This window comes from Equus asinus, chromosome 8 (genome assembly GCF_041296235.1).
Source record: "Equus asinus isolate D_3611 breed Donkey chromosome 8, EquAss-T2T_v2, whole genome shotgun sequence".
NCBI lineage: Eukaryota > Metazoa > Chordata > Mammalia > Perissodactyla > Equidae > Equus > Equus asinus.
The window spans coordinates 94,143,243-94,170,235 of NC_091797.1; the positions used below are offsets into that span (position 1 = coordinate 94,143,243).

The window sequence follows — 26,993 nt, forward strand, 5'->3', positions numbered from 1 at the left end:
CCACATCTTGGAAGTAATACCCAACTGCCCTTCTCCTGGGGAATTCCCTTAGTTATTTGGGCATTCAACTCTACTGTCAATAGCTTCTTAAAGTAAACCTCAAGATTAGGAGCCACAAGTCACTGTGGTATTCAAAATCATCGTCACTGCTGAGCTGCAGGGTAGCTAGCTAAAGTCTAAGGATTGTGCCCCCTCCCTCCCCACCCTAGTGTGTCTTTGCTTCCTCCCTCCTCTGCCTAGGAACTGTCTTTTCTCCCCAATCAGAGCTTGGGGATGGTCAGGACCAGCAGGGCAGGGGCATGGCATGGAAGGGCTCAGCCAGCAGCTTTAGTCTTTGTGGAACCATTTCAGGGCCTTGGGCAGGAATGTCCTGTTTGAAGCCTTGTTTTAAGAAAGTAAATCTTCACCCAGCCCCATGGCCTAGTGGTTAAGTTCAGGGCACTCTGCTTCAGCGGCCTGGGTTTATTTCCCGGGCGCAGACCTACACCACTCATCTGTCAATGGCCATGCTGTTGCGGCTCACATAACAAAAGAGGAAGATTGGCAACAGATGTTAGCTCAGGGTGAATCTTCCTCAGCAGAAAGCAAGAAAGTGAATCTTGGAACTATTTCCCTGATGTTTGCTTGCTGACATGGCTCTTCATCTCTCACCAGAAAGAGTGGCCTGCGTCCTCCCCTCAGAATGTGAGAAATATTGCGGCATCAAGGTTGGCTGTTCCAACATTGCCTACCCAACTTTGGTGATAGAGCTCATGCCTGATGGTAAGAGTCATCCTCGCTGGTGGGTCTTTCTTGGGAGGCTGATTGGGCTTAGGCTTCACATAGATTTCTGTGGACCTTCTAGGGCAAAGGCGTTTCTGATCCTGTGGGGCCGGCAGGGAAAGCCTCATTCCGGGTGTCCTCAGTTTTTGAACATCTCTTCCTTCAGTGGGAAGGAGACATGAGTTGGTTGGGCTCCATGAGACCTGGTGCTTGTCCACCAGTTGGGCTTGGAAAAGAGATGATGTGAAAACATGTTAGGGAAAATCATGGCTTTTCCATGCTCGTCTAGGAGGTCTTTTGAAGCTCTCCAGTAGACATTAACATGAAGACTTGAACTAAATGGGTGTTACCTGAAAATGAATTGACTTGTAGACTGTTCTTAGGAAAAACATGGAGAGAAGAGCAAGGAGTGATTTAAGTTCTAGAATGAGGATGTTTGAGGCAGTCGATGGATGGGATACAAGGGAGCTTCTCACAAAAGAGACTGTGTTATCCTAGGATATTGAGTACTTCAGAGTCCAGAATAATTAGAGTTTGGGGGCAGACCTGTGAGGCTACTGTTAATATTTCATGTTGAAGAAAAATCTAATTCTATCTCAAGAGATGCAAATCTCATTAGGTTAGGGGGTCTCAGGAGACTAAAAATTCAAAGGTATCGATCAGGAAAATTTAGAATAAACTTATATAAAATTTTATTGCTGGAAGGAAATATAGAGACCATCTAGTCAAACCTGTTCATTTTACAGTTGAGGAAACTGAGGCATACAGAGAGAAAGTGACTTTTCCAAGGCCACACAGCAACTCATTGTCTGGCTTAACTTGGCTCACGGCTGGAATTGAGGAATTTGGGATGGTTTTTTTTTTTTTTTTTTAACCACAGACTGGATGCATGACCTTGGGCAAACCATTTGCATTCAAATTCTATAAAAATGAGAGTAATAGTTAACTATTCCACTGAACCAGGCTGCTTATTAATTAAGGTTGCAATTAAACAAGAGTCCCATGGCTCTTTTAGAATTCTGGCTTGAATTGAATGGGCCTCTGTGGGGTTGTTTATATTATTTCTTTCGATTGGCAGATCCTGGTAAGGACTGTAGCTCTGAACACTGTGTTAGAGTGGATTGTGCATGACAGAAAGATGTGTGGGAAGCAGGACAATGAGTTGCTGTTTACATGTGCCATTGTCATTCTCTCACTTTTGGCTGAAATCTGGCTTCTGTAAACACCAGATTCCCTAATGACTGCCCTGTGCTAGATTGAATAGATATTTTCCATTCCTCGTTTTACTGGACTCCTCAGTAGCATTCAGCATTATTGATCACTCATCTTTGAGGACTCTCTTCTCTTGGATTCCATAACACATTCCTATTTGTGGTTTCTTCCCCCCATACTTTCAGCTGCTCCTTTCTGTCTCACTTACAGATTCAGCCTCCTCCACTCAGCCAGTAAATGTTCCTTGAGTAATCCATCACCAAATTCTGTCCATTTGCCTCCTAAATATCTCTTGTATTCATCTACCTCCATCTGTTTTCACCTCCATCACCCTGCTCTGATATACCATTACTTCTTTCCTGGACTGCTGTAAAATTATGTTCAACAAATATTTGTTGAGTGAATAAACGAATGAGAGTTTGAAAAGAGTGTAGTACAGAGGGGAGAGCTCCATCCAGCTTAGCAATTAACAGATGAAGTAACACTGAGCAAATGACAGAGTTAGTGCTTGAAGCCCTAACTACTAACTCTTTGAAATGGAACTTTGTTTTATCAACTGAAAGGTGAGACGGTTGGACTAGATGATCTTTATAACTCTTTCTGTAGCTCCAATAGACTGTGATCTACATTATATGAACTCAGAAGGAATCATTTAAAAAACCTCTTGACAAATGACAAAATAATTGGAATAGGCAGCCTTTTCATTTCTTCTTGCAAAGCTGTAGATGAAAATGAAACTAAGAAAAGATTTACAGATACAAAACCTAGAGAAATGTTAGAATCATGTGTGAAAGAGATCTCCAAAGGCAGCAATGTTGACTCAAATCTAACAAGCTGAAGGTTAATGGAGTGATACGAGTTCTATATATTTGGGTTCCCCAAACCCAGTTATACAGAATATTGCAAGAAACTGAGGATGTTTACCTTGAAGAAGAGAGAGTTGAGGGGACATAAGTTGTCTTTGAATATATGAAAAATGGTAAGATAAATGAAGGGTAAGACCTCTTCTGTGGGGTAGCATAGGGACTGTGTCTGAGGCTGTAGCGAGGCAGACATCAGCCTACTCAGGACTGTCCAAGAGGGAGCAGACTCCCTGTGGGGTAGTGGATTTCCTGTTTCTGGAGAGTTTGAGCAGAGGAAAAGGTTGGATGGGATTCATGTATCGGATGGATGGTAGGCCTAGGTGACCCCAAAGTTTACTCTGAGACTGTACTCTCAATGGCGGGCCCTCATCATGGCCTGTCCTTCCAGCTTCAGCAGGGACGACCTTGCACTTGCCTCGGTACAGAAGGAGTAATAGAGTTTGTAGCCAACCATGCTTGCCATGATTGGGAAAAATTTTAAAGCAACAATCCCTTATTCTGATTTGGGCAGGTGTAGTATTATCCCCACTTAACAAACCAAAAAATGGGGCCTAGATGTTGGCATGACTTGCTTAGGTCAGAGTTTTTTCACTGACAACTTTTTGAGTTATGTGTCACATACCATAAGGTGTGCAATTCAACAGTTTTTGTATATCCAGAGAGTTGTGCAACCATCACAACGAATTTAGAAAATTTTGAGGAGGAAAATTTCATCCTCAGAAGAAATCCTGTCCCCACTAGTAATCACCCCGTATTTCACCCCAATCCCCACTAGGGCCTACTGCAGACCTAGGCAACAACTGATCTACCTCTGTCTCCATGGATTTGTTTACTCTGGCTACTTCATATAAGTGGGGTCATACAGTAGTTGTTATTTTAAGTCTGGCTTCTTTCACTGAGCATAGTTTTCAAAGTTCATCCATGTTGTCACAGGTCTTAGTACTTTGTTCCTTTTTATTGATGAATGACGTTCCATTGAATGGACATACCACATTTTGTTTACCCATTCATCAGTTGATGGACATTTGTTTTTTTTCGATTTTTTACTATTATAAATAATACTGCTGCAAACATTCATGTACAAATGTTTCTGTGGACATATGTTTTCATTTCTTTTAGGTACATACCTAGGAGTAAAATTGATGGGTCATATAGTAACTCCATGTTGAAATATTTGAGGACCTGCCAGACTATTTTACACAGTAGCTGTATCATTTTACATTACTGCCAGCAATGTATGAGGGTTCCTATGTCTTCACATCTCCACCCACACTTGTTATTATCTGTCTTTTTTTTTTTAATTATAGCCACTCAAGAGGGTGCAAAGTAGTATCTCGTTGTGTGTGTGTTGTTGTTTTTTGGTGAGGAAGATTGGCCCTGAGCTAACATCTGTGTCAATTTTCCTTCATTTTATGTGAGATGCCACCACAGTGTGGCCTGATGAGCGGTGCTAGATCCATGCCTGGGGTCTGAACCTGCGAACCCTGGGCCGCTGAAGCGAAGCATGTGAACCTAACCACTATGCCACCGGGCCAGCCCCTAGTAGTATCTCATTGTGGTTTTGATTTGAATTTCCCTGATATTGAAGATCTTTTCATGTGATTATTAGCCATTTATTTATCTTCTTTGGAGAAGTGTCTATTTAGATCCTTTGCCCATTTTAATTGGGTTATTTGTCTTTTTATTATTGAGTAGTAGGAGTTCTTTACATATGTATTCTGTATACTAGACTCTAATTAGATGTATGATTTGCAAATATTTTCTCCCATTTTATGGGCTATTTTTTCATAAAAGTCCCCTCATATGGAAACACACAGGCACCATCACTACCACCACTACTACCATGATCATTATCATCCAGTTATAAAGTATTTACCTTATATATATTGTATTCTAGCTCTTCATTGACTGCTATGGGCTTACAATATAATTTGAAGCCATAGTCCATTTTTTTAAAACTTCTACTTTTTCTGGAGAGATAAATCAGAGAACATGGCATGGTTTCAGAAGGCAAACAAACTTTGAGGCTTCACGCTTTCTGAGCACAAAAGAGCTGAGGCGCTGTGTGTGCCACTCACAACCTCCTTCTCTTCCAGGATTGCGAGGCCTGATGCTATCAGTCATGTTGGCCTCCCTCATGAGCTCCCTGACCTCCATCTTCAACAGTGCTAGCACCCTCTTCACCATGGACATCTACACCAAGATCCGGAAGAGAGCATCTGAGAAAGAGCTCATGCTTGTAGGAAGGTAAATGCAGCATTCTCATACCACGTACTAAGAAAGCTTGAATGATCAGAGAGGTTCCATCTGTGTTAGCCCTCAAGCAAGGGAAGATTGGTAGATGTCTGCATAGAATGAGAGTTATCTTTGTAGCTGGTTATGTTTGCCCTTGAATGGCATTTAACTTTCATTTGGAGATCATCAAACAATGCCCCTCTGGAGAAAGAAGTGACATCAGAGATCATCGAATCTAACTCTCAGTTTATCAATGAGCAAAATGAGGTTTATCCTGCCTAAATCCAGGCAACCTGGACAGCGGCAGGGCCAAGACTGGAACTCATGGCCAACTGAGTCCTTGTCCAAGGCCATTTACACTGCCCCATGCTGTCCTCCTCAGCTTCCACACTGTGGCTCTCCACACTGGCCATCTTTGAGGCCCAGGTGCCTCCAATGCCTTGACCATTTGCCGCAACATTTTGCAGGACCATTGTGAGGTTCAGGCGATATTGTGCTTGTGAGCATGCTCTGTAAAGTCTAAAACACTAGGCTATGTGCACAATTGACACAACAGGGTCCTGAAAGCAGTAAGCATTGACACATGTGTCAGGAGTGCTCGTGATCACAGTTATCCATGGAGCAGATGCTCTGGACAGAGGACTGGCAGAAGCTCTGCTGTGTCTCTCCATAGGACCAAGGCAGGCCGACCTCCTCACGGCAGGTGGGACATGTCCCTGGGATGTCAGTCAAGGGAAGGGTTCCCACTGAGTGCAGGAGGGGTATGGGCTGCTACCTCATAGGTCTTATCAGCAAGTTAGGGCAAAGGAAGTGGAAGAAAAGTGACAGACCACTCTCAGGTGACAAGACTCCTGGCACCCAGAGGAAGTCTGACCAGGCCAGAGTCTACTACTCTGCCTCACAGGAAGCAGCACTGTTACCCTGACTGGTTTTTCCTTTGAAAGGAGTTTATTGGCTTTTTCTGTTATTTGTAAGGCTCAGGATGCAACATAAGAAGAGACCCATTTTGTTGCTTGGCTCAGGGCTGGACTCCTTGGCCCTGAGATTATGTTGGGGCTCACATTTTTGTGCATCCCACAATTGCTGCCCTTGGCTTGTCCTTGCCCTGGATAAGCTACAGTTACATGAAACAATTCTATCCTTTGCTGTGGGGACTGTAAGAGCAGTCAGGGGCTCAGAGAAGGGAGAGGTAAGTGTGGCATGTGGTAGTTGGGAAGGTTCCTCTGGGAGGGAGACCCTGAGCTGAGTCCAAAATGATGGGTAGGATTTGGGTCAATGGGGAAATGGGAAGGGCATTCCAGAAGGAGAAATATGTGGGTGAAAACACTGCTTTGTGAGGGTTAGTTTAAGACTCATTTGCCTTAAATTCAGGTCAGTGAGGTAAGGGAAACACAGCCTTCTTTCTAATTAAATCAAAAGGATAAGTAAGAAGAGCTTGTAAGGGAACCTTGCAATCTTTTCAGGACTTGAAGTGAAACTCAAAAGGAGGAGAGCTGAAAACACCTGGTAGTGTGCCTTTCTATTTAGACCGTTTCTTTAGAAACTCTTCTTGGCTTGTGTTTTTAACTTTATTATGAAGAAGAAGAAAGAGGAGAAAATAATAATTATAGTCTTTAGTATTTATTGAGTGTTTACTATTTGCTAAGTGTTTTACTCTCACTAATCTTTATTCCAACTTTTCAAGGTTGGTTTTATTATTCCAAGTTTACAGATGGAGAAACTGAGACTCAGAGAGGTTAAGCAACGTGTCCAGTGTCACATGGAGAGAATAAGAATTTGAATCCAGGACTGTCTGACTCCAAAGCTCATACCCTTGTTCCTAAACTCTCCTGCCTCTCAGAGTGGGATTCTCTTATGCTAGTGACTGGGTCCACACTGCTATTGAAAGTCCAGGGCATTTCACTTACTCATAAGCATAGATGATTTTCCTGAAGAGACAGAACGCAGAAGAAAAAAGCCTCAAGATGAATTTGCTCATTATTTTTCCATGCTGTGGTCATATTATATGTATATAATATATATATACACACACGTAAAATTTATATATGTATATCTTAAAAATATATACATTTATGTGTGTATATATATTTGATAGTTATATCTATATCTATCTATATATATATATGATACCCAGTGAAATATATTTACTCAAGTAAAGGCATTTATTGACACTCTATTTTGGGGGCTTTGATTTCAGGTTGTTCATCCTGGTGCTGATTGGCGTCAGCATCGCCTGGGTGCCCATTGTGCAGTCAGCACAAAGTGGGCAGCTCTTCGATTACATCCAGTCCATCACCAGTTACTTGGGACCACCCATCGCAGCTGTATTCCTCCTTGCTATTTTCTGGAAGAGAACCACTGAGTCAGTAGGTATCATTCTGGCATGTCCAGAAAAGCCATTCTGGCACAGAAGTTCCCATGTGGGTTCACATATTCTCTATGGGAAGGATTCTATTTCCCAGACTTCTTAAGCAGGAATGGGTGTGTCACTGAGGGTTTGTACTGGAAAGCCTCTGGGGACTATGGGACTCTCCTGGGTTCACATTCTGTCAGACTCTCCTCCTTGCTGCAGGTTCCAAACTAATGATGTACATTTTTCCATCCAAACTTGGTGATTTTGACCCAACTGCATGGCACTCCCTGGAGCGTTTGTAGCCCCTGGGTGAGCAGCTCTGGAAGAAGTCCTAGCACAGACTGCTTCCAGCAGTTCTGCAGTGAGCAAGACTTTCCAGCCAGCACTTTTCAGGGCCCACTGAAGGACCAAGTCCTGGTGCTCAAGCGGTTTAGGTATAAAACAATGTAAGGTAGATAGCAATTGAGGGGTAAAATGAGGCACAAAATCTAAGTAGGGAGGGATTCCCAGAAAGGCTAAATCAGCATGGGCTGAAACTGAGAGGGAAGAGAGGGCGTTCAAGGCAGAGAGACTAGCACTGTCCAGAACTCAGACATGGAAGTGGAAGGATAAGGGTGAGGATGAGGAATCTCCCCTGGCTTGAGAGGAAGTTTGTGTGTGTGTGTGTGTGTGTAATGGAAGACACAACTGGAAAGGCAGGCTAAAGTTAGTTGAGGAATGGTCCCTTTGAAAACTAGGCTAAAGAATTTGGGTCATTGGTGGGCTGACATCATAGATTTTGAAGCACCATGAAAAAAATATCTTTGGATATACTTTCTGATTGGGGTGTTGCTCAGCGGTCTCTGTATCCGACCATCTGTGTGATTGGGGAGGGTTGGGAAAGAGCAGGGGTGCTGACTATTTAGCTGATTGTCTGAAACAATATAAATCATTACATTTTTTTGGTTGGAAACAACTCTTTTCTCCCAACAGGTCTGAAACAAACATATACCAGTGAAATACATCACTGGAGTGACCCAGCTTTGAGGTACATAAATCACCACATGTGCCCCTCTTCATTTGCCATTTGCTATTAGGAAGATAGTCCAGATTTGCTGGTGACAAAAACCAGGCGCATAGATAAATGCCCTTGAGAGGTCATAATTGAGCCTGAAAGTGGTCTCAACTGGTTAGAGAAATGAGGACACATCTTGGGATATGTTTCAGTAGGGATTGGCAGAAGCTGGCTCACTGGGAGATTTCTGAAATACAAGTTAGGAAAGTGTGGCTAGAAACCCAGTTGGATATTGCAGTGGGATATCAGCATATTCAATCCAGCAGTGGACCAGGGCCTTCAAAATATAAGGCTAAGAACTGGATAGGCTGAGAAGATTCTCCACTGGGGGTGATTTTGAGGCTCCCCCCAGGGGATATTTGGCAATGTCTCGGAACATTTCTGAGTGTTATGACTCAGGGGATGCCATTGGTATGTAGTAGGTGGAGGCCAGGGATGCTGCAAACATTCTACAATGCACGGGACAGCGCCTTCCCTCCCCACGAAGAATTATCCAGCCCAATTGTCACAGTGCTGAGGGTGAGAAACCCTGGCCTTGAGTCTCTGGAGTATAGCATTTAGAGATTGCAAGGTGATTCTCAGGACTGGTCAGGAACTGTGTTTGCTGAGGGGTGACTCTAAGTCTTGAGGAAAATGTCAAAGGTTCCCAGATTTGTCAAGAGCTTCTTGGGAATAAAGTCTACAGTAATAAGAAGAGGCTAATTGCCAAAAGAGAAGGAAAACTCTAGCAAGTTTTATCAATACTATTCATACAAACTAAAGTCAAGAAATATTTTTTTTGACTTAAGACATGTATAGGGGATGAATGGGGAACAGTTTTTTCTTTTTCCTTATTCTTTTATTTATCTAGCAGACACTTCCAGATGCCAGACTTGGGCCCAGGCACTAGCAACACAACGAGAATGAATCCTGGTTCCTTCCTGGGCAGGCTCCCAACTCCAATGGGGAGACAGAGTAATGAATGAGTGACTACACAGCACTGTGGTCAGTGCTGGTGTGGAGGTGTGTCCACAGTGCTGCAGCCACACCAAGGAGGATGCGCCCACCCAGTTTTGTCTGGGAAGGAAGAGAGGGGACATTTAAGCTAGAACAAAGTTACCAGAAAGGGAAGAGCCTGTGTTCTTCCAGATAGGGAAAATTACCTGCACAAAGACATGGGACGTGAACCTACATGACGTGTTTAAAGAATAGCTGGTGATTTAGCACACCTGGAATATAAAGTGTAGAGGCACTGGTGGCTAGCAGAGGGGCTATTCAGATCAACACTTGACATGAATGCTCACTCTACTTTGTCCTCTTAAACTGTGGCCTCTAGACTCAAACCTGGTCCTCCAGGTGAGGACTGAGCAAAAAGAAAGAAAGAATGAATGAAATAAAGGAAGAAAGGGTTTTTAAAAAGCTGAAAAATTGTCCCTCAATATTTCTAGTCTTTTTGTTTTGCTTTGTTTTGGAATTGCATTTCTAGTCTTTTAGAGGCTTTCCATATTTCTAATATGCAAACCCAAAATTTAATTTAAAAACGTAGTATAATTTTCTGTTCTCGAAAACAATGACTTTGGATGTATAAAAGAGTTAAAGAAGGAAGTATTATTTATATTTTGATGGAAAAGTTCATTTCTTGCTCTTTCATCCCCAATTTTTTCCCATGTCTTCAAGGAATACAATTTCCTTCACAAGTAATTACTTTACACTTGAATGTACCTACATCTGGAGACTGATGGTGATAGTACTTGCAGGTAGAGAGAGATTAAAATTGTTTTTAGGGGCCGGCCCCATGGCCGAGTGGTTAATTTCACGTGCTTTGCTGCAGCGGCCCAGGGTTTTGATGGTTCGGATCCTGGGCGCGGACATGGGAAGGACCTGCAACTAACATATGCAACTATGTACCAGGGGGGATTTGGGGAGATAAAGCAGAAGAAAATATTTTTAAAGTTAAAGGGAATTTTTGGAATTGAGGCTTTGGGTTGACATTCTGTACCGGTTATTAGACACTTTACCCCATTGTATTATGAGTCCTTGTTTTATGACCCAGGGAAAGTCGTATCACTGCAATGTGATGAACACATCCACTGAAGGCCTGATGTAACGCTCCTCCCCACATTCTGAACTCCAGTGTCTGGCTTCAGATGGCCTGGAGCTGTTATTGCTCTCATATGTATTCCTTTGCCTCTGTCCCCCCAGGAATGCTCAGCTGTTTTGCATGTTCGGCATCAGTTAACCCAGAGTTTTCTTTCACAGGGAGCCTTTTGGGGACTAATCTTAGGATTTCTGGTTGGGTTGGCCCGTATGATTACTGAATTTGCCTATGGAACTGGGAGCTGCATGGAGCCCAGCAACTGCCCCACGATTATCTGTGGTGTGCACTACTTGTACTTTGCCATCATCCTCTTTGCCATTTCTGTCATCACCATTGTGGTCGTCTCCCTCTTCACCAAGCCCATTCCAGATGTGCATGTGAGTATCTATTTGGGAAGCCTGTTCTGCCTTTGTTTCGTGTTCTTGCTGAAACACCCATCTTGGTTGGCCTTGGCTCAGTTAGACATCTCACACTCATATGACTAAAACTGTCCACAATTGCCATTGTAGAAGGATATGGGACAGGAAGTATGGTGTGTCAGCAGGATAGCATCAAGCATGTTTCTTCAGCAAGAGTCCTCACAGCAGTCCACGTTTCAGTCCAGGGGCTGTTCTCTGGATCCTGATCCCCAAGTGACAGCTCAGGTGCGAGGGAAGGAGATCACACGGGTGGGCACATGGCTTAGATGCTCATGTCCCAAATAGGAACTTCTATTTCTTATAACAGTCCCATGGTCAGAGCTTCCAGCGGTCCCAGCAAGGGACATACTTAGTTACAAAAAATCACCACACTTGGGGAAATCTGAAGTATGATTTACCCTTTATATATATTTTCCAATTAAGCCACCAAACAGTTGTCCATAGAATTCAAGATGTTTCAAACAATATTAAAGTCCAGTTGATTCAAGACTTCAAGAATGGCATGTATTCTTCTTTAGCTCTAGACATCGCCTTTGGTTTAGAGTTTATTCATAGCCCTCCTAGTGCAGATGAAGATGACCAATTGTGGGCCATTCTTTTCCATGAGCAATATAGTCTGGTAACCCAACACAGTGGGCATTCTATCTTTTTTAGATTTCTAAGAACAGAGCTAGAGATTAACCCAAGGTTATACTTGTCCATAGAGAAAGAGAGAAGTTTTTGATAACTCTGTACTCACACATATACAAATATGGAATGCCTAAGAGACTTTTAACCTTATTGCCAAATTTTCAAAGCTGTGACCAACCTTAATGTCAAAGAAAGACTACTTTTTATAGCAGGAGGACCACCATGATGTTTATTGGCCGAATCTGTCACTGGCTTTCTATATGTTGTATCAGTTGCTTCTCTATGTCTCAGTCTTTGAAAATATTGCAGCCCCAAATGCATCTAACCCTATATTTCCTCTTGAAGTAGAGAAAGCAAGGTAGTCACTGAAAGGGGCATGGTTGGGACAAACACCTTGCATCAATTTACAGACTTCTTCAAGTTTCTGGTTTCAAATCAATAGAAACTATGCCTCCAGCTCTTCCCTATTCTAAAGACTCATGATTCTACAGATTCTCTCCTCATAATATGACAAACATATTGTGCAAAAAACTGATCTAACAGATTTTTGGTGTGAACAAATGGGTGTCTAATCTTGTTTCCCAGCACCAGTGCTAAAAGGAATAAATTCGTTTGTTCATTCATTCAACAAATGTTTCTATATTTAAGGCAGTCTCTTAGCCCCTGACTAGTGTATACATGTGTATGATTTACATCTAAGTTCTCCACATATTTAGAAATAATGCTGTAGATGGAAACTATTATCTATGTTCTTGTTGATACTGAGAGGCCACATTCCTTTTCCTTTCTTGATGTATATCTCTATGTCTTCCCAACTTCTTGGCCCAAGACACTATTTGGATCTTTCTGCTAACCTGTTCTGCCTTCTTCACAGCTCTACCGCCTGTGTTGGAGCCTGCGCAACAGCAAAGAGGAACGTATTGACCTGGATGCAGGAGAAGAGAATATCCAAGACACCTTGGAGGAGAGCATTGAAATAGGTGATTTATGACCAAGAGCCTATTTCCAAGCCCTAAAATATTACTCCTAAAACAGCCAGAAGATTTTACTGACATCTTCACTAAATGCCTTCATCAAAGCTCAGATCTTTCTCCTAGAGGGCAGTGAGGGGCGGCTGGGGATGAGATGGATAAATGGGTTTTGGGAAGATCACTCTGAGGCCTGGTCAAGGGGAGGAGGGAGGTATGGAATCATCCCAACCCCCCCCCCCCCAACAGTTTACAATGCTCAATGAGTGAGTGTGGATGAGGTATTTGTCACCCTGAAGTGATTTGGGGCATGGCCAGGGATGAGGGAAGAGTCAGAGCTCCTCCAACATACTCTGTGAACTGAAGGCAGATGGAACCAAAGCTATGGTCACTTCTAGTGACATCAGGGAGATGGGATCGAGGTTCTTGGGGTCTTGTGTCTTCTGGCTTACTACCTCAGATTTAGAAAATCAAATTTCTCTGGAAGTCCAGTAAGATTGTGCTTAGTCAATGCTCAGAGACTTACCCTGATCATGGAGAAATTCTTTCCTCGCTTCTGTGTTGAAACGTTTCCTCCCTATGTGGGAGGGCTGCACACATGGAGGATGGTTGTGGAGATGTGTGGTGTGCAGACATGTGGGAGCTCAAGGTCATAGGTGCTTTACCTGGTGCTGGAGGTCTCATCACTCCATCTGAAGGTGAGCACAGATGCAGAACAAGTGCTCAATCTGGCCATCAGAAACATCATAGAATCTGAGCTCTGGGAAGGGCCCTAAAGATCACTTGGTTTTAGCACCTCATTTTACAGACATAAATTGAGGCCCAGGATGGCAGAGGCTTTACATATGATTCCAGCCCTGATACAATCTGCTCTTGATCTCTAAAGACCTTTCAGTTCTGAAACTTGTGACTCTGCATGTACTGGAAGGAACCTGGAGCCATAGGCAGCTGACCATGGTGTTGAAAAAGGCAGTCCCTTCCTGCTTTCTTGGAGCAGGCAGGAGTGCACATGCCCCCTACTTTTCCAACCTCCAAAAATATCTCCACATTGAGTGAGCATATCATAGATTTAAAAGGGACATGGGTAAGGTGTATTTTGAATGTTTTAATATGGGAGAAGAGATTATTCCCATACCAGAGGGCAGACTTAAGACTGATGGATGGAAAGAACTCATTCAGTTTTAACTCAAAGTAAGGAGGCAGGTTAGGGCAGAGTGTAGGATTTGGATTTAGGAAGAACTTAGATTGAATCCTGACTTCTCTACTTACTACCCTGGGCAAGTGATTCCATTTTTCTGAAGCTTAGGTTCCTTATGTAAAAGTATTCTAAATGATAGCCCATACCTTATAGCACCGTTGGAAACATTGAACGAGATAATGCTCCACCATAAGAATTGTCTATAATTATCACCATCGTGATTGCTACTAAGGAAGAGTTTTCTAATGGAGTTGGTCTGGGAAGGGGTGAGCATCAAGTGTGCATCTATTAAGGATGCCATATAGGGGACTCCCACATGGGCTAGAGAATTAGCTTAGTGACTTCTGAGGTTCATGGCAGCACTTGAATCTTGTTGAACTCCTGGTGAAATCAGACTGAACACCCTGCCCTTAAAGTATTATAAACTAAAATCTCTTGAGGGCTTTTGTAGACAATGGGTCTCACCATTCCCTGAGAATCAGTAGCAGAAGGAAAGTTGCAGCTGCATCATGATCCCCATATCATTATTGTCACCACCATCATCATCATAATTGATAATAATATGATTATAACATATTTTAACTATGAATACCTTACTCTATTCTAGCGATTCATCTTGGTACCACATTACTATTAAGGCAGATAATGCAACTATAATTTTTCCAACTTTACAGTTGAGGAAAATGAGACATAGAGACTTTCTCAAGTCCACCTAGCTTTTTATTGATCCAGATAACTGTGCGTTTCACACTTGGGCTGGTCGGTGAGCCCAACTCCTGCTACTCCTTCCCCATTCTTCTGTCTTGGTTTAGTGGACCAAAGTGGATGGAAACAAGGAGGTTTGTCTCTCTTTCTCATTTGTGTGAGAGGAAAGAGAAAATAGAAGGAGACTAATATTTCTTGACATCTACTATGTACTGGGTACTCTCTCTTTCCTTTTTATAAGGAAGAAGACATTATTTCTCTAATCACAGATACGGAAGATAAGAGGTGAATTAACAAGCCCGTAAAACTTGGTTTTGGTTCCAGTTCTGATACTTATATGGGCTTGACCACTACGGTTCTTTTCAGTTCTAAAATTCTGTGTTTCTTAAAGATGGCAGAGTGGAGAGCAGTGGTCCCTGACCATGGTACTGAAAACCACAGAGGCCTTGATTTCCTATCTAGCGAGTTACAGACCTGAGATTCTAACTCAGATCTGGCTATCTCTGATGCCACACCTGGGCTCAGAGGAGAGAATTAGTTCCCTAGGTGGGCATCCACTTCGAATGGCATGGCAAGTTAGATGGTTTGATTCAGCAGTGTTGATATGCAATGTGAGATCTTAAGCCCTAGAAGTGTTGATCACTGCTGCCCTGTATCAGGGACTGTTCAGACCAATCTTTACCACATGTCTAGATCTGTTTTTAAGCCTTCGAATTTCCAGGTGCAGCCAATGCACTCCTGAGTCATGCCAGTTTTGTTGCTTTCCAGTGATGTAACAAATAGACATGAGTTTATGTGCTTTAGAGGTGGGTTTTCCAGGTCTTTCCTATATACCAGTTCCCCATCCCCTTGTTAACATTTATCTCTCATAAACTATTATGTCCTGTTTGATTCTAACTTTTCTATATCAAAATGCATTTGCATTGATCCTGATAGAAAACTTAAGCTAGCTGATCATAAGAACGTAGAATCCATCTAGTAACATCATCTTGTAATTAATTGTTTGCTCAAACATTTTGAACTATTTCCATTCCTGAAATGAGAAAATTGGAAAATGTGTACTCACTGGAAACCTTTTCTAGTCCCTTTTGCCTCTGTATCCAACAATTCTTTTATGCCTTTCCCCTGTCACAGAAGTTCCTGAGAAGAAAAAAGGATACTTCAGGAGGGCCTATGACCTGTTTTGTGGTCTGGATCAGCAGAAAGGCCCCAAGATGACAAAGGAAGAGGAGGAAGCCATGAAGCTGAAGATGACAGACACCTCCGAGAAGCCTCTGTGGCGGACGATAATGAACATCAATGGCATCATCCTGCTGACTGTGGCCGTCTTCTGCCATGCATATTTTGCCTAAGTCCTGCCTTCTGCTGCAGACTGTGCTCATGAAGGCCAGACTCTTTACTCTGCCTCACTTTAGCCCCATTGGATGGTGTTGAAGGGAAACCAGCCAGTTGTAAATTTTGCCCAGTTGATAAATCTGTACATGCGTAATTACAGGCTTGCCGGAGAAGAATCATTAACTTGCTGTCAACTTATGTATTTTAGGCCAGTGTGATACAGTCAGTTGTACAGATTAGAGCTGCAGAAGGAAAGTCCACTCAGTCCTACCTAGGTAAAGGCAGACTAAGAAATGGAAGCCCTGTGATGTCTGATGCAAGTTTGTCTCAGGTAGATTCAGTGTGTCAACATTGTTTGTGATCCTTGAGTATTATTTTAAGAGTTTGGTCTCCCTTGTTCCTGGTCCTGTCCCTATCTGACCTTCCCCTCATCTTTTCTTTTCTTTAAAATGCCCTCTCCCCACCCCCGATCATATCCCTGTCAAGTTTTTCCTGGCACAAGAAAAATCAATGTGGTAAACTGGTGAAGGCATTGAAGTTGAAGATGGGGGCCTGTTGGGGTCCCTGTCTTGAGTGTTTGGTTTTTAAAGGAGTAGCCTGGAGATGGCAGTACTTACCCCAAGGAGATGGACCAAGACATCAGCCTCAGGCCAGTGGAAAAAGCAGATAATCTTGAATCAAGGAGATTTTATGGTCTTCTTAAAAATGTCCATTGTGAGTTCTTCAAGTTTGGAACTTCACTCATTTTGGCATTTGCTGTGCCTGGAATGTCTTAGCCACCCAACAGTGTTTGTGGAGTGAATGAATGATATGGGCATTTATTTATAAACGCTTGATTTATTTTTAGTTAACCTTTCCTTGTGGCTGCACAAAGTGTACACTCTGGCAACTATAATGAATTGGAGTGCATTTTCAAGAGGCTGCTCTTCTCATGGTGCTGATGTTGACCTACGAGCTTAGAAGCTGACTCTGTCTCACATAGTCGAGCAAATGTGACTCTTTGGGGCATCTGTCATCTCAAAGCAGTGCACTCTCCTGAAACATTGAAACAATTAGCCTGAGATCCTTCTTCCCTTGAGTGCATGTGACCACAGCCTTCCTCTTTTAAATGTCTTAATTGGTGCTCATCCATTGGCCAAGGTTAGGGTAGGTGGTCTCTGTTCCAGGTGATAGTGCTCAGTGCTTTTATTTCTTATTGAGTCTGTTTGTTTCCTAGGGGGAAATTTTAAAAATTTAATTTAAATTTAATTAATGAATTTAATTTAATTCTCTTAATTTCACCTGTGAGATATTAATTATATTGTAATATAATCCTATTGAAGTCACGATGTTAAGTGTTTACTGATTTCAGGCTAGTTTAGAACAAAGCTGGGATCTGAGATTCTGTGGAGCTGAGTGTGGTTCCTGGGTATAAATATGGTTCGACAGGTAAAAGGATGGCTTGTTCTTATGAAAGGAAAGGAAACTATTTGATGTGCCCTCATATTCCCCTTAAGCTAGGCAGAGAAGAGGGAAAAGTGGAGAGTTCCACATGGCTAGCACTACTGAGAGTTCTCAGTTTTGTGTGGAGTTTTTGATATATTTCAGCTTTGAAAGGATAAAAGGAGACAAATTGAAAGCCAGTGGATGGAGCGGGCTTAGCATACCTAGATTGTCCTAGATTCTCTTTCTGGCTTTGCCGATGATTCACTGTGTATATTGTGGTGAATTATTTTGTTTCAGCTCTGTGTTTTTATCTTTGGAAAATTGGGGACCTTTGTGCTTATAGCATCTACCTACCTCCTCTGGGTGTGACAAGGGCACTTTGAAAAGGGGATGGGAGATACACACAAGAAGGATGCCATACAGATGTTATACTAAGCTGCATTTAGTCCCATAAATTAAAATATACTACTCTGATAAGAATGAAAACATTTACAAACTGTGACATCCTGATTTCCTGTTCTCTAGAGATTCTAGAGAAATACTGAATGTGTCTGCGTTGAGCTTTAGTTGGTACAAGATATGGATTGGGAAGCAGGAGTCAGGACAATTAAGACTAGAATCTACAATTTTAACAATTTAAAAATTGTTTTTTTAACGTTTGGAGCCCACCCTTCTGAAATCACCATCTCCTAAAAGATCCACTACAGCTTGTCCTGCTTCACAAAGCAAACCTTGGGAGAAAACATATGGGTGCTTAGTTGGAAGAGAGAGGCTTCTTAACATTACCTTCAACCCAGCCCCAAGAAAACTCCTTTTAACCTTCAACTTGGATTCCAGTGAATGAAGTTGTTTGAATGAGGTACCATTACCTTGATGGATTAGTGGGGAAGGAACTAGGGAGATGTGGATGAGGCTAATAGGGCAGCCTTGTTTGACTGGCTCTGGGGGATTCAGGTGAGTGTTGTTCAGTCTCAGAGCTCCACATTGCATCCCTGACTCAGCCAGCTTTTGTCATCCTAAGAGCAACTCAAAGAACAGGTAAATCGATAAAATTCACCCCATGCTTTGAAAACTGGTATTAAATGCCCACCTGATAAAGGACCCTTCTTTACACACGAGTGCCTGCAGCACATACACATGCATTTCAGAATCAGACCAAGGCCTTAGAGCAGTGGTTCTCAAACCATGGCTTGTATCAGAATTCCCTGGAGAGCTGGTTAAAACACGGGTTGCTGGGCCCCACCCCTAGAGTTTCTGAACCAGTAGATCTGGAGTAGGGCCTGAGAATTTGCATTTCTGACAAGTTCCCAGATGATTTTGGTGCTGCTGGTCTGGGAAGCACACTTTGAAAACAACTATGTAGAGTTAATTTCCAAAGGGTCTTCATTTCATCACCAAAGCAAGCAGACCTGGAGGAATCTCTTTCCTAGGTGCTCTTTTGAGATTTTTAGTGCTGTCTTAGGACAAAAAGTCTTTTCTGAAATCAAAGGCAGGTAGGGATGGCTGAGGCACATTACAATGAAAAATCCCCCCACCCCCCTTTGACTTTTAGGGCCCATCTGCTTAATTCTGACATCCCCCATAGATGTCCAAGGCTGACAATTTACCAGTTTAACTTTTATTTTATTTTATATTTTGTACTCATCATGTACCATATACATGGCCCTCAAAGTCAGTCTCACAGGTGGGTATTTTCTGCAGACATGGTGTTGAGGGGAGAGAGCACTAACATTTAGTGGGAATTTTCTATGGTCCAGGCCCTTTAGGCCACATCGAATGACCTCACTTAATCTTTACAACAGTTCCATGAAGCCTGCATTGTATTTGGAGGAAAACAAGGGTCAGAGATTCAGGGACCCAAGATGAGGACCTTGGTGGTCATGGCCAGAGGTTGACAGTCCCTCCTCCCTGCCACAGAATTTCCCAGGGCAGGCTTCCAACAGTGATACATGTTTCTCCCACAATTCCAAAGACCCTGGAATGGGGAGGAGTGTAGACAAGTGAGGAGACTAGCATCTATTGAGCACTTATTTATATTAATAAATGTTATAAATTTATTACATTTGATTATATGAATTAAGTGTCCCTATATCTGTTTTCAGAGGAAGAATGAAGGTTCAGGGAAGTTGATTGCTTTGCTTGAGGTGGGTCTGTCTCTAGAGCCTATACTCCTAGTGGACATCTCCTCCTGACCAAATAGTGATAAGAACCTATCTTTTCTGTCAAGACAGCTTCTGCTCTTTCATGAGGGCTCTCCCAAGACTATTAGGACATGGATAATCATGGTTTCTGATTCTACTTCACCCCCAGCATGAGAGAAGATGGTCCTTGAATGGACCTGCTCCTCTAGATCACACTCAAAGGCCAAATCCTCCAACTAAACAACAGATATTTCAGATCAGCAAAAATGGAAATCAGAATGTTTGTGCTTTGCTTGTATTTTTTGATACACCGTGGTCTAGGAGTCAAGGTGCCTGAGTCAAATGACTTTTCACTGATTCATTGTTGAAAAACTCTGTGGTTCAGACCACCCAAAGGCCCTGCCCCTTCTGCCTTCCCTCACCCACAGGTTGTGTATGTTCTTTTTGTAATTCCATGTCCTTTTGCTGCATGATATCCACTTCAGATTATTTTTCCCACAAGAACTTGTGACTTGGAAATCCACAAAATGCATAATTAACTTTATCTATGTTATGGGCTTAATTGTGTCCTCCTCCCCCACTCACTCGTTTGTTGAAGTCTAATCCTCTGTACCTCAGAATGTGACTGTATTTGAACACAGGGTTTTTAAAGAATTAATTAAATTAATATGAGATTAGTAAAGTGGGCCCTATTCCAATATGCTTGCTGTCCTTATGAGAGGAGATTAGAACACAGACACACGCAGAGGGAAGACCATAAGACACGGAGAAGACGGCTATCTACAAGCCAAGGAGAAAGACCTCAGAAGAAAGCGACCCTGCTGATACCTTGACGTTGGACTTCTAGCCTCTAGAACTGAGAAAATAAATTTCTGCTGTTTAATCTAGCCAGTTTGTGGTACTTTGTTATGATAGCCCTAGCAAACTGATACAGTCTGTAAGGGAATTAGATCCTGTTCTGTGTTTTCCTAGATTCTGCATTTGTCTGTTTGATATCCACTAATCACAGGGCCAATTATATTAACTATTTTTTCTTATTTTCTGTATTCTTGATGCTCTGGCATTTGGGGGTCTTAAAGACAGAGGGACTGCCCTTCCCAGGGCTAGCCCTTTCTTAGAGATAGCAAAAGGCTTGGCTGGGAGCACATCTCTCATATGCAAACCAATCAATCCCAAGTCTACAGCCCCAACCACCTCCTTATCTAACTCTCACACACCAAGGCAATTTCTCCCCTGCCCTGAATCCTCCCAGGACCAGGTACTAGGCAACTGGAGACCACCTCAATAGCCCAAAGCCTGCTGGAATTACTCAAACTAGCCAATTCTAAGCTGTTTACTCTGTCCTTCCTTCCCTTTCCTACAGAAACCCCACTCAAGTCTGGCCAAGTCCTTCTCCTTGCTCTTTTCTGCCTCTCAACCAACATTGGTCCTTCCCTAGTGGCCCCACGTTGCATGCAGTGACCTCCTCTCTGGGACCTGTGAATATAATACTTTTCTTCCTTTCAAGCTTTGTTCTCTTCTCCTGTGCCTACACAAAAGCCAAGTGCATGATCAGGGCAAGACGTATGCTCAGAAAAGAACTGAGAATGGGCTGGCCCAGTGGTGTAGTGGTTAAGTTTGAGCACTCCACTTCGGTGGCCCAGAGTTTGCAAGTTCAGATCCTGGGCGCAGACCTAGCACCACTTGCCAGGCCACACTTTGGCAGCATCCCACATACAAAATAGAGGAAGATTGGCACAGATGTTATCTCAGTGGCAATCTTCCTCAAGCAAAAAGAGGAATATTGGCAACAGATGGTAGCTCAGGGCCAATCTTCCTCACACACACACACAAAAGAAAAGAACTGAGAAGACCCTAAGCTTTCACCTTCGTCTGATCCCTAGGCTCAGTGAAAGCCTAGCTAAGCATTGAAGGTGGGCCCCTGAACATAATCAATTTTCAAAGATTGGGAGAGTTCTGGGCATTTGAGGAAATCTCTTTCAAAACAGTAGCTGAACAAAGGAGCAGAGACTTCTGTGACTACTTTGACAAGGAATATGGTCTTTGCAATAATAGTTTGGGAAAATCAATTAAAAAAATGGACTACTATACCTTTCAACAACCAATAACAGAGCAAACCTCAGGGAAAGGAGAGAATTTTATTTCTAGAGTTACCACATAATAGTCAAATGTCTAGTTTTTGTAAAAAAAATCACAAGACATGCAAAGAAACAGGAACATATAGCCTATTCAAAGAAAAAAAATAAATGGACAGAAACCATTGTGAGGAAGTCCATATGTTGGAATTATAGATGAAAGCTTTAAAACAACTGCCTTAAACATGCTTAATGAGCTAAAGGAAAACATGGACAAAAAAACTAAAGAAAGTCAGGGACTATCAATTAGGAGATAGGAATTCTAAAAAGGAACCAGATGGAAATTCTGGAGCTGAAAAGCATGAAAGCCAAGATGAAAAATTCACGAGAGAGGGTCAACATCATATTTGAGGGGGCAGAAGAAAGAATCAGTGAACTTGAATATAAGACAATTAAAATTGTGAAGTCTGAGGAACAGAAAGAAAAAAGAATGAAGAAAAGTGAACAGAGGAGGGAAAAAGAGTGACATCATGAAGATGGTGGCTTAGGAGACCCCAGCTTCTAGTCCCTCACAAAGATCAACAGTTAGACAGCTGTCCATGAACGAAAACAGCTCTGGGAGAGCTCTGGAGTCTGCTTAAGGAACTTCAGCAACACAATGAACAGAAAGGAAAACCCTGAGAATAACTGCACACCAAGGGAAGGAAGAACAGGTTCACCTTGCCTGCACCATCCCACCCCCAAAAGCTGGCATTGCTCGGTGACAAGAGGAAACTCTCCAGCTGGAAAGAGTTCCCTCCCCCAGAAAGGGAGAGCTGGGAGAGTAACCAGCTTCCCTAGCCTTTGGGGCATTGCATGAAGGAACTCCTTCAGTTTCACCACATTTAGAGACCAGCAAAGCTTAGACCTGATGGCTAGGAACAAGAGAAAAAAGCAGAGACTACCACTTTTAGCAATGCTGTGGGAGTAGCCGTGGTTCCCAGTGACCTGCTCTGCAGAGGACCCCAGAAAATTTCCTCACTGAAGAAACCAACAGCCAGCACAGCTGCCTTGGAACCCCTGCAGATTTCACTGTTTTTTGTGCCACATGTGTTCATGTTTGCTATTGTCAGCCACTTGAGTCATTTCCAGCTCCCTCTGACTCCCGCCAGGGACCGGGAACCACACTGGTAGCAAGCTTAGTTTTCTGTGGCTGGTGCATGAATGCAGGATACCAGCCTAGATCTCCATAGCTGATCCACACCAGTGTGTGTGTGCCTGGGGCTAGCCCCTCCAGCTATGTACTTGTATGCTGCTGGCCTGATGCTCATCACCTGCCTCTGTGGCCATGTGTGAACCTGGCAAGTTCCTGCAGCCACACAAGTGCATTTGACAGCCAGGGCCCCCATAGCTTATTGTGGGCCTGGCCCTGTATCCTGTCACTGGCCTACACCACTGGGCTCACCTGCAGCTAGCCCCTCCAGCTGTGCACCTTTATGCCCCCAACATGACTCCCGACACTGGCTTCCTCTCTATCGTGACTGTGGCAAGACCCAGAGGCCACAGTAAAGTACACCAGCAGCCAGGACGCTTGCAGCTGCCACTTAGCCTGTGGTTTTTACTTTTAACATAAATTGATTAAATTCTCCAATCAAAAGGCACAGAGTGGCTGAATGGATAAAAACACAAAATCCTACTATATGCTGCCTACGAGAGACTCACTTCAGCTTCAAGGACACACATAGGCTCAAAGTGAAGGGAGGGAAAAATATATTCCATGTAATATATATTCCATGTAATGGGAACCAAAAGAGGGCAGGGGTAGCTATACTTCTGTCAGACAAATAGACTTTAAATCATAACCTGTAACAAGAGACAAATAAAGTCATTATATAATAATGATAATGATTATATACATATTATATATAACATGGTAAATAATGATAAAGGTGTCAATTCATCAAGAGGACATAAGAGTTGTAAATATATATGCACCCAACATCAGAGCACCTAAGTATATTAAGGAAATGCTGACAGATCTAAAAGGAGAGACAGATAACAATACAATAATAGTAGAAGATTTCAATACCTCACTTTCAACAATGGATAGATCATCTAGACCAGAAATCAATAAGGAAATATTGAACTTTAATTACACTTTAGATTAAATGGACTTAACAGACATGTAGAGAACATTCCATCCAACAGCAACAGAAGGCACATTCTTCTCAAGTGCGCATGGAACATTCTCTAGGATAGACCTTATGTAAGGTCACAAAACAAGTTTTAGCAAATTTAAAAATATTGAAATTATACCAAATATCTTTTCCAACAATAATTCTTTGAAAGTAGAAACCAATAACAGGAAGAAAATTGGAAAATTAACAAATATGTGGAAATTAAACCACACGCTCCTGAACAACCAATGGGTCAGATTGGATATTAAAAGGTAAAGAAAAAAATCTTGAAACAAATGAAAATGGAAATACAACATACCACAACTTGTGGAATGCAGCAAAAGCAGTGCTAAGAGGGAAGTTTATAACAATAAATGCCTATATTAAGAAAAAAAATGGGCTGGCCCCATGGCCTAGTGGTTAAGTTTGGTGTGTTCTGCTTTGGTGGCCTGGGCTCAGTTCTTGGGTGTGGACCTACAGCACTTATCAATGGCAATGCTGTGGTGGCGTCCCATGTGCAAAATAGAAGAGAATAGAGATGTAAGGTCAGGGAGAATCTTCCTCAGCCAAAAAAAAAAAAAAAAAAGAAAGAAAGAAATGTCTCAAATAAACAACCTAAATTTACACCTCAAGGAACTAGAAAAACAAGAACAAAGTAAGCCCAAATTTTAGCATAAGGAAGGCAATAACAAAGATCAGAGCAGAAATAAATGAAATAGAGAATACAAAAGTTCAACAAAATTCAGTGTTAGTTTTTTTAAAAAGATAAAATTGACAAACCTCTAGCTAGACTTACCAAGAAAAAAAGAGAAGACTCAAATAAATAAAATGATAACTGAAACATGAGACATTACAACTGTTGCTGCAGGAATACAAAGGATCATATGAGACTATAATGAACAATTATATGCCAACAAATCGGACAACCTAGAAGAAATGGAAAAATTTCTAGAAGCATACCATCTGCTAAGTCTGAATCATAAAGATTTACTTGTTATTGGTAACATAAGGAGATTGAACAATAATAAGTAAGGATATTGAATCAGTAATCAAAAACCTCCTAACAAAGAAAAGCCCAGAACTAGATGGCTTCATGTGTGAGTTCTACCAAACATTTAAAGAAGTATTAACAACAATTTCTCAAACTCTTACAAAAAGTTGAAGAGGAAGGACCACTCCCAAAATGATTTTATAAAGCCAGCATTACCCTGATACTAAAACCACATAAGGATACTACAAGAAGAGAAAACTGCAGGCCAATATCCCTGATGAATATAGATGCAAAAATTCTCAACCAAATGCTTGCAAACTGAATTCAATAGCTCATCAAAAGGATTCTATGCCATGATTAAGTGGGATTTATACCTAGGATGCAAGAATGGTTCAACATATGCAAACCAATAAATGCGATACATCATGTCAACAGAATGAAAGAAAATCATGTGATTGACTCAATACATGGAGAAAAAGCATTTGACAAAATTCGACATCTTTTCATCGTAAAATTTCTCAATAAATTGAGTATAAAGGGCCATATATGACAAGCCCAGAGCTAGCATCATACTCAACGGTGAAAGTTTGAAAGTTTTTCCTCTAACATCAGGGACAAGACAAGGGTACCTACTCTCTCCACTCTATTTAACATAGTACTGGGAGTCCTAGCCAGAGCAGTTAGTCAAGGAAAAGAAATAAAAGTCATCTAAATTGGAAAGGAAGAAGTGAAAATATCTCTGTTTGATGATAACATGATCTTTTCCAAAAGAAAATCCAAAAGATTCCATCAAAAAAAGTTATACCTGATAAATGAATTTATTAAAGTTTAAGTATAGAAAATCAAGTACAAAAATCAGTTGAATTTGTACACATTAACTGGACTATCTGAAAAAAAAATAAGGAAAAAATACTGGTTACAATAGCATCAAAAATAATAAAATACTTAGGAATAAATTTAACTAAGGAGGTGAAAGATCTGTACACTGAAAACTATAAGACTGTGATGAAAGAAATTGAAGAAGACACAAATAAATGGAAAGATATACCATGTTTAAGGATCAGGAATTACTATTGTTAAATGTCCATCCTACCCAAAGCCATCTATAGATTCACTGCAATCGCTATCAAAATTCCAATGGCATTTTTCACACAAATAGAAAAAACAGTGCTAAAATTCATGTGGAACCACAAAAGACCCTGAATAGCCAAAGCGATATTAAGCAAGAAGAATAAAGCTGGAGGCCTCACACTTCCCAATTTCAAGCTATATTACAGAGCTATAGTAATCAAAGCAGTATGGTACTGGTATAAAAACAGACACACAGACCAATGGAATGGATAGAGAGACCAGAAATAAGCTCATGCATATATGGTCAACTAATATTTGATAAGGACACCAAGGGCACTCAATGGGGATAGTCTTTTCAATAAATGGTGCTGGGAAAACTCGATATCCACATGTAAAAGAATGAAACTGGACACCTATCTTACACCACTCATAAAAATTAACTATAAATGAGTTAAGGACTTAAATGTAAGACCTGAAACCATAAAACTCCTGGAAGAAAATGAGGAGAAAGCTCTCAGACCTTGGTCTTCACAATGATCTTTTTGGTGATGACACCTAAAGCACAAGCAACAAAAGCAAAAACCAACATGTGGGACTACATTAAACTAAAAATCTTCTGCATAGCAAAAGAAACAATTGATAAAATGAAAAGTCAACCCTATGGAATGGGAGAAAATATTTGCAAACCATATATCTGATAATGAGTTAATATTACAAATATAAGGAACTTGTACAACTGAATAGTAAAAACCAAAACAGTTAAAAAATAGCAAACAATTTGAATAGACCTTTTTTTCAAAGAAGACATACAGATGGCCAACAGGTACATGGAAAGGTGCTCAACATCACTAATCAGGGAAATACAATTCAAAACCACAATGAGATATTGCCTCACACCTATTAGAATGACTATTATCAAAAGACGAGAGATAACAAAGGCTGGCAAAGACGTGGAGAAAAGAGAACACTTGTGCACTGTTGGTGGGGTTGTAAATCAGTATAGCCACTATGGAAACCAGTATGGAGGTTCCTCCAAAAATTAAAAATAGACCTACCATATGATCCAGCAATCCAACTTATGGGTATATGTTTGAAGAAGATGAAATCACTATCTTGAAGAGATATCTGCACTCTCATGTTCATGGCAGCATTATTCACAACAGCCAAAACGCAGAAACAAACTTTGTGTCCATTGATGGATGGCTGCATAAAGAAAATGATTATATATATATATATATATATATATATATATATACACACACACACAATGGAATATTATTCAGCCAGAAAAGAGAAGGAAATCCTGTCATTTGTAACAACATG

The 26,993-nt window shown here is 41.6% G+C and overlaps 1 protein-coding gene across 1 annotated transcript in view; it reads left to right on the forward strand.

Moving 5' to 3' along the window:
* SLC5A1 (solute carrier family 5 member 1) overlaps positions 1 to 20,262 on the forward strand; it is a 61,632-nt gene extending 41,370 nt beyond the window's left edge. Inside the window, exons 10-15 of the mRNA XM_014834194.3 lie at positions 655 to 762; positions 4,934 to 5,084; positions 7,270 to 7,438; positions 10,718 to 10,933; positions 12,480 to 12,585; positions 15,611 to 20,262. Coding sequence (XP_014689680.1) covers positions 655 to 762; positions 4,934 to 5,084; positions 7,270 to 7,438; positions 10,718 to 10,933; positions 12,480 to 12,585; positions 15,611 to 15,828 — 968 coding nt within the window. The 3' untranslated portion in view covers positions 15,829 to 20,262. The remainder of the gene's footprint in view (positions 1 to 654; positions 763 to 4,933; positions 5,085 to 7,269; positions 7,439 to 10,717; positions 10,934 to 12,479; positions 12,586 to 15,610) is intronic.
* Positions 20,263 to 26,993: the final 6,731 nt, after the last annotated feature.